Raw genomic sequence first — 8,802 nt, 5'->3', positions numbered from 1 at the left:
AAAACAACGTGAGCTTGGTGGGGCCAGCAAGAGGGCTTTTGGCTGCCAGTTAAGGTAGGGGGATCCCATGTGATCTGAGGGGAATTTGGGCTACAAGAATTCTTCACACATCCTTTATTCAAGAGTTACTGAACAAAGTGTGTTAAAAACTTTGGGAAGAAATGCAGGAATCCAGGTCTCCCCTTCCCAACAGAGCGCTCCTTGCCAGCGACATTGCAGGCTTTGATTTCTTTTTCTTCTTTTTGGCCCACAACATCAGCTTTATTGTCGAGCAGCCTGAATGGTTTCTGAAAGGCAGAGAAAGACCTGCCACCTTCTGTTCTCTTCAGATCCTTTTGATCTTTTCAGATCAGAAAAATTGTCCAGGCTGCCCTGTGATAGCATCTTGCAAGAGGGTGACGTTAAACCCAGCCAGGTCATCTTGCCTTATGAAAAGCTCTTCAGAAACAGCTGGAGAAAATTCTTTGAAGGCAGCTATCTGAGCTATTTAAGAAATCACCCTGGTGGCTGAACTGTTGTCACCATGTCTGAGTACTCCCCTTAGCTGTGCTGGCTATTCCTCTGCTCCCTCATGGTCTCCTTTTCATTGCATTGAGAAGTTTGGAGGTAGAGGGAATGAAGTGCAGGTTGCCAGGCTCTGTAGGAAAATCCTGGTACCTCAGACTCAACCCAAAGGAGGGATGCTTGACCAAAAATACCCTATTGACACAGCAGTCTTTTCCCATCTTTGGAAGGACCGACTGGAGAATATTGCCAGACTCCAGTAAATATAAACGAGGTGCATTAAGTGCAAGTTGTACGTATACATCTTGGGGCTTCTACAGTCTGTTTCCTACTTGGGGCCAAAGGTTTCTCTTCAGCATCCAGCTTCCTGAGTCACTAGTCACTGGCACCTTAGCAGCCTCCTACTGAGATAAAAATATATTTAGATCACAGCAGTTTTCTCCTGCCCTCCTGCGCTGTTTGGGAGGGATCTCCTGTGCTCTTGTTTTGGATAGGTTAAAAAATCAATGTTAGATGCAGGTGCTCATGTGACTGTAGTCACAGAGCAGTGATGGGCAGGATCTACATCTCTGAGTCGAGGTCTTAAGTCAGTCATATCTTGTGGCTGGATCACATTTGTCTTTTTGCCATGTAGGATCTGAAGAATGTTGCCAAAGTTTTGAACCTGGACTTGCAAAGCTACGTATTGTTGTGCATGCATAAACACCTTGAAAGGAAAAAAAAAACCAAAACCACCAGCCACCCTGTATTTCCAAGGGTACTTGGAGCTCCCAGTGAAATCAGTTCACTTTTTTTTCTTTTAAACTGATTCAGCTGGTAGATGAATATGTCCTAGGCATTAACCACTCATAGAGAAATAAAATACTTCATCCAAATTATTTGTATTCTGCATTTATTGGTCTTGGTGAATCTGGTAACATCTTCAGGATGGTGCCGTCTAGTGTTTGAAGTACATGAGATGAGCTCACAGTGTATATAGAAGCAAAAAATGACAGGGTATGGTAAGGAGGCATTGTTTTAGCCTCATGTATGACATTGTAATTGTATGTTTTTTAATGAACAGACCGGAGTACTTACACTTAGTAATGTTTGTTCACTAAAAAGGGAAAGGGGTGTTAAATCATTGTGTTCTTTGATGAATGGCTTGTACACTGAAGAATAAATTGAACAAACTGGCATAGAGCTCAGTGAACATGAAATCAGCTATTAGAAGAAAGCTTGTGAACAAATTCTGAGCCTGATATGCATCTTTTGATTAATGTCCTATCAATCATCCATAGTGGCTACCTTAGCCAAGTCGTGCTGTAATCATTCATGGTTGCTTACAGGAACACTAGCAGGGACTACAGAGCTGCAATAACTGAATATTATTACTGATTTCTCCCTAAGTCTTGCTGTGAACAATTACTGTTTTCACTACGTTTCTGCCTCCCTTTATTAAAAAGAATACAATGCAAAATGAAAAGAGAGTTCCTCAAAGACCAGTAAGATTCTCTCAGGGTATTCTTAATGATATTCTGTCCTAAATGGGCAAACTATTGTAATGCAGAGTTCTCACCAGGAATAATAGTAATGTAATCACATTGAAGCTGTGTCTTTATGGATTGTAGTCAAACAGACAAAATGTATAGTCAGATTAATGAACAGAACATTTCTGTAGAATTATTACTTAAAATGGTTGAAATGATTTTAGCTCTCTTTGTATCACGGTATTTTCAGTTAATGCCCTTAACAGCAACAGCAATTAAGACTCCAGACTGTAAATTTGGATTAAATCTAACCTTTTGACATTAGAAGAAGCCTTGATTCTTAAAAGGTATTATACTTGCACCCCTCTCTTTTAAGACCTAATGTTTTAAATTTCTATGGCTCTTTTGAACTGTGGTTGTTTGGTGGGTTTTTTAAGAAAAAAAAAAATCAATGAACACACTTTTTCTTTTCTCTTTTTTTTTTCTTTTCCTTCTATGATTGTAAGCTATTGGCAGATGTTTACAGGAGAATCTCGTATTCCTGTGTGTGAAGATTTAGTTCCACACCATTTATTTCTCGAGTGTGACACAAAGAATGCTTTGGCAGTACCCACAGAATAGGTCCTTAGATGGCAGTGTAATTTCCTCCCGAGTCACTGTAGTCTGGGAAATACGGTGAAGTAATGAAGTGATGACAGGTATTAACATGCGTAATGGGCTTTAATAGGCATTTAATGTTGTTTAACTGGAAGAAGGAGAAGTGCTTTCCCATTGGAATATTTCTACATTGAAACTCATTGATCACCAATTTCAGAGGCGAAAGGTTAATCCATCAGTTTCTGTAACCAAACGGCACTGATGGAAATTCTTTAGGTGACATTCTGGATGAACTGAGCTTTCCATCTTTGCAAACAAATGAGTGATATGACAAGCATGGTGTTCAGAACACATTTAACCAATTGATTTTCTCTCCTCTTGTAATAAGATCTAGAGACATATGAAAGAGCGTAGCATGAGCCAAGATTAAAGGAACTGCCTTGTACACGCGAACATAGGGGAACTGCATTATCAATAAAAGTACTATAAACCATGTAGGCACCCATTCTTTTTCTTTATATAAAGTTTGTTATTGCAATAAATAGTTGTTATTGAACTGTTTGCCTTTTGTTTCAGTTTTTCTGAATTTTATTTCGGTTGGCTTTCTGTGATTTCCTGGTAGATGTTAGGAAAAAATGTTATCTTTTGCTATTGTACAATTTTTGCACTCACTAGTAAATCCAGGCCAACTCTGGATTTAACAGCAGGATCTATCATCCTTTGGGGCATGAAGAAAGACATGACAGGGAGGGACTTGACTTCAATTAATATAAATATATCAAATACATTTTAAACATTTCATTTGTATGGTTCCATATTGTAATGACCCTAATCTTTTTCCTTCCTCTTTCCTCCCTTTTCTCCCAAATTCAGCCCTGCTCTGAGTTTCACATACCCTCCCACGCCGGTATCCCTCCAGCAAATGCATCAGCAAATTTTAAGTCGTCAGCAAACCCTAGGCTCAGCCTTTGGACACAGCCCTCCACTCATCCATCCTGCTCCAACTTTTCCTACCCAGAGACCTATCCCCGGCATCCCCAGTGTCCTGAACCCTGTCCAGGTCAGCTCTGGACCTTCTGAGTCCACACAGGTGAGAGACAACAAAAGAAACCTTTGGACTCCATTAATTTAAAAATGAAATAAATTCAACAAATGATATTGTCTCAATGGCAATTAATCACCACTGTCACCAAGACCCTTCGATAACAGTTTTCTTGCCTCTATAGCGTTTGCAGCCCCTTTATTATAAATCACAGGAGTGTATGCATGGTTCCTGATTGGTAGCGTGCTTTTTAGTCCTCATAAATATTTCAGCGTGCTGCAGCAGCTTCTCATTCCAAACTGTCTCTCCTGGATCTTATGCAGGAACTTAATAGAGGTGGGGAGGAAGAAAAGGGGGAAAAACGCACCAACGCACTAACTTTTTAAAGATCAGCAGCCTCACCTCCAAATCGCATTGACTGTAATATACACAGGGTCATATTCTGCCCTCCTGACACGGGTGTGACTAGCTCGAAGTGAGCAACAGAGGAACTCAAAGATAGTGCAGAGGTTTGAAGGTTTTTTCTCCGATTTGTGCAAAATTAGACTTACTGAGTTTGAATTAATCGTTTCAGTTAAAACCAAGGTGTATTCTCAAAAGCTGGGGATGTGCAGCAGTGAATCAGGCCCATAATCTGGAGTTTATCGCAGTTCGTGGTTTGCCTGTTATTAACTAACGCTGTTTGTTTCCAGATGACCTGGGGTAGGTTATTTATCAGTCTGGGAGCTGTTTATCTCCTGGCTAGCTTTCACAAGTACAGAAGCAAGACATACTGCTATAGGAAGCATATTGATTTTTTGTGGGGTCCATGCAAGTTCAGATATCTCTAAAAGATCTCAGGATTCCTACAAGATCCATTTGCAGGTGTAGATAATGGTGTTCAGTCTAGCACAGCAAGAGAAAAACAAGACTCTGGCCTGTTTATGCCAGCAGTGGTTTTTCTATTGACTTGGGAGAATCCAGGACTTCATCTGGGATTTTTCAACACACTAGCATTCAGTTTTTCTTCTGTCCACCATTATAATGGGAAGCACAGTAAAAGACCTGAGATCTTGTGTGCAGATGTAAGGTGCAAAACCTTTCCTCAAAGTGTGGGAAAAAAACCCCATCTTTTTCTTGTGTTGATTCAAACTAGTACACAGTGATTTCGTTTTTCAAAATTGCCTTTCTGAAGTCATAATTATATGGAAAATGGAGCAACGTATTTATCTCAGTCTAATTTTGTCTTTTTGGTGGGGAAAAAAACCTGCCTGCAGCAGAATAAACCCACAAGCGAATCCGCAGTGAGCAGCACCGGAGATCCCATGCACAACAAGCGCTCCAAGATAAAGCCCGACGAGGAGCTCCCCAGCCCTGGAGCAGGAAGCGTGCAGGTAGGGCGGGCAGGTTACAGTCGTAAGCCTTTCACCTCGCTGCCAGAGGGAAAATGCACCTTGCCTGTAGCACGTGCTTTCAGGCTTCCTGCCCTTGTGTGGCCCTTGGTCTGGTGCACACATGGGTGGCTGCAGCTCATGGTAGCGAGGGTTAAATTTTGGGCGGTGAGGGGCTGCTGGGTTACAGGGCTGTGGTGCATCTTGAGGGCAGAGTGTGCTCAACCCTCTGTTCGCTGTGGAAAAGCGAACCAGAAACTTTTAGGACTCAGGGGGACGTATTTTCTGTTCAGCCAGAGTATTTCCAGCACGTGGGCTTTTACCAGGTTGTAGCACTGTACTGCATTGAGGCCCCAGTGTCAGGCACGGGTCTCGTTTGCTATCCTTTCTACACCAGTTAGCGCCACTGGTTTTAGTAGAGCGACTCCTGATGTACAACGGCTTGGGGAAGATGAGAGTCAGAGCCTCAATCTTGTGAGTGAATCCATGAAAACAAAGCAGAGGTCCATCTATATCCCTCAGGAGGTTTGAAGTGGAAAAATAGCGTGAGTGCATAATCTGAACCAAATGTTCATGGTAGCATCTGACCCTTATCCTGAGCACATAACAAGCTGGGGAGGATGAGGCACCTTGAGGAACTGAAGGTGGAAAGTCAAGACGTAAAATTAAATACTCCTTCTCCTGCTCGCCCCTTTCATGCACAGATTACAGGCAGGAATGAACTAACAAGGAGCCTGAAAATTACCAGTCTGCTATTGGAAAGGTTTTTGTGTGCAAAACTGTCGCTGGATTAACAGTGAAAACACACTTGGGATTACTGGTGACCTGGTTTGTCTCTAACCGTAGCACTAAAGTCAAATTCCAGTTGGTTAAACTATATTGAATAGTGCCTTTTTCAGTAGTGGTACCACTGAATAATAAGGGGCAAGTGTACAAATAAAGACCTGGTTAAATATGGGGAGAGAGAAGCCAAGCCTTTATGAATTGAAATGTAAAGGGTTTGGTGTTTTTTTTTTTTGTTTTTTGGTTTTTTTTTTCAGAAATTCACTGCAGTGACTACTTCTGGGGAGGAAGAATTTATTTTACACAGATAGTCTGCACATGACTTTTTGGCTTACTAGGCGTGTTTTGCGCTTTCCTGTTTTGTAGAACAGAGTAATAGAATGAACTGAGAGTAAAATACACACCCACCCCCATCCTACTTTTAATGCTGAAATAATTTACTTTTCTTCCTCCTCAGTTTCAGAATTTCCTCTCTGCTCACCTGTGTTTTTTTTTCCTCTCTCCAGGAACAGCCAGAAGGAATGACCCTGGTAAAAGAGGAAGGGGACAAAGATGAAAGCAAACAGGAGCCTGAAGTGGTCTACGAGACAAACTGCCACTGGGAAGGCTGTTCCCGGGAGTTTGACACGCAGGAGCAGCTAGTGCATGTAAGTTAATAGTATTCAGGAACTAAGTTTTAAAACTACGTGACCTTTTTCATGGGGGTCATGTTCTCTGACCCTGTGCTGAGTCAAGTTTCTTAGCTAACAGCGCTGCAAACTGGAGAGGGTTTTATGAGTTTCTGAGAATAAAGAAAACTCGAAGCCACAGTGCTTGACCTGTTCAGTCAGCTAAAGCTTAGTGTAAAATTCAATAAAGTCTTCAATAGAGGCTGTAATGGCTCTGATCGTGTAAGCCAGCAAACGCTATTTTGAGTTAGAGACTTTGATAGTTATTGAGTAATAGTAAGCTGGACATGAATTATTATTAACTTTTAGCCAGGTTTGATTTTTTTCTCCCAAAAAGGGACTGTAACAGTAGAAAGGGGCAAGGGGAACTCTTCCTCTTCCCTGTGGGAGTTTTTGCTCTCAATTTACTGTTGTGTGTAAACTGACGCGAATTATTTGGCTAAATAGGTGGAGACTGAGTTGTTTCAGTCTTTTTAGTAAAAGCTAACTATATAGTCTTATTTAGGCTACAGCAAATATTAGTCATATCTGCCTTGTTTTTTCTTCCTCTCTACTACTTCTCCAAAATAAATGATTTTTACTATTTTGTAGTATTGTGAGCTAGAAAATGAATAATCAAAATCTAGAATATAACCTGGCAAGTCGAATCCCCCCCATTTCCAACCTCCTTAGCTAATAGCACCTCTCTTAATTACCAGCATCATACAACATATCTAAATACTCGAAAGAAAAAGGAATTCCTGGTACAGATTAGAGAGGAACATCTTCAGCATATGATCAGTGTGTCAGAATGCTATTTACTGTAGAAAACTCTTTCATGCTTTCCTGGAGATAATGCAAAATCATAATGTGGCCAATACACTGAACTAGCTTGTTCAAAAATGTATCTTTCCACCCAAAATAAATTAAAAATCCCCACGATATATTTGCAAACACCATGCAAAATGGTAAATTGATGCTGCAAAGCTGGCTTTAGTGAAGCAATGCCAGCTTTCGCCTCCTGGAGTGTGAGAGCCTATTGGTGTTGCAGTTATTCATCAAGATGTATTTTCGGTTTCTTGTTACTGTTAGGTAGGAGTAGTAGTAACAGTGATAATAACAATAATAATAAATGAAAGACTATCACAAACTAAAATAATGTCAAAAATGTGACTTTTTAAAGAATCCTATGGACATGTTTTGCACGAACATTGCACCCTAACATTTTAATAGGCCAAGATGAAATGTGAGGAGAGGCTCTTTCTGTGTCATAATATCTTTTTGGGAAGAAATGCTGTATGAATGGCTGCTGCAAAGGGTCAGACACATTTAAAAGATCAAGTGTCGGTCTTACATTCCCTGCAAACAGACCGACTGATGTCATCTCGGGCTCTGCACAGGCAGAGGCTTTATATTTGCCAATTGTTGTAAGGCTGAAGCTTTATGATGCCTGGCAAACCTTTCTCAATATTCAGAAATTATCCTGGTCATGATGATCAATAATTTACACCAAAATATATTAAATAAAAGAGAAATTCAAAATGAAAGTGCCGTTGGTAATGAAGAAAAGGGAGATTTTTTTGAAGTTTCAGACGTAAATTTTAATTGAATTCCACTGTGCTTGTTAGCTAATAGCTGATGTTCTGTAGTTTCAGGTGAATTAAATTGACAATGTGGTAGTTTGGTTGGGTGGAGTTTTTTTATTTAAATATATTTGTTGTTTCTGATGTGATTTTTTTGTAGCAAATCTGACAGTACTATAAGGGTAAATAGCAAGACTGAAAAAAAGTGTATTTCTTATGTCTCTGCACAATGGCAACGTCTGAAATGGGTTTCTCTAGACATAACGAAGGCAAGTAAAAAATGTTTCTACGATACAAGGAGTTCTCTTTGTCAGGGCTCAGGATTCTGATATGTTATGATGGCATTTAAGATTACGAGGTGCAAGTCCTGACTCGATACCCTGAAGACAATAAAATCATCATCATCATCGCAACCATCACATTGAAGTAGCGCAAATCATGCTGTAAGAGCCAGCGTGACTCAGTGATGGGGCCCTGGTTTGTGATTTCTTTTACTGCTCTGACAGAGCCCTGCTGTGGGGACTTGAGTGAGTTATTTCTGTCCAGAATTGCAAAGGGCTTTAGATGTCTAACTCTGAAAGTCTTTCGCTTCACCCTGGTCTGTCTCTCCCACATTTTGTCTGCCCTTGATTGCCACAGCCATATGATGTACAGCTGCAGCAACTAGGGAAATGAAGTGCAGGGCTCTGTAGGTCTTCACGGGAAGGCAGTCCTGGTTTTGCTTAGGTGTGTGACTCTGGCAGAAAGCATTCAGTTCCCAAGCAGCAGTTTGGTCCTTGAAATTCCCCCTACTGATGTCGTTCATGT

General features: G+C 40.8%; 1 protein-coding gene across 1 annotated transcript in view; it reads left to right on the top strand.

Moving 5' to 3' along the window:
* Positions 1–8,802, top strand: part of GLI3 (GLI family zinc finger 3) — a 67,431-nt gene that overhangs the window by 25,017 nt on the left and 33,612 nt on the right. The window contains exons 4-6 of the mRNA XM_010072596.1: positions 3,444–3,660; positions 4,869–4,985; positions 6,272–6,412. Coding sequence (XP_010070898.1) covers positions 3,444–3,660; positions 4,869–4,985; positions 6,272–6,412 — 475 coding nt within the window. The remainder of the gene's footprint in view (positions 1–3,443; positions 3,661–4,868; positions 4,986–6,271; positions 6,413–8,802) is intronic.

This window comes from Pterocles gutturalis, unplaced genomic scaffold, assembly GCF_000699245.1.
Source record: "Pterocles gutturalis isolate BGI_N339 unplaced genomic scaffold, ASM69924v1 scaffold18002, whole genome shotgun sequence".
NCBI classification, from domain to species: domain Eukaryota; kingdom Metazoa; phylum Chordata; class Aves; order Pterocliformes; family Pteroclidae; genus Pterocles; species Pterocles gutturalis.
Note: the sequence above shows the minus strand (reverse complement) of the source record. Positions and strands in the feature narration are given on the sequence as shown.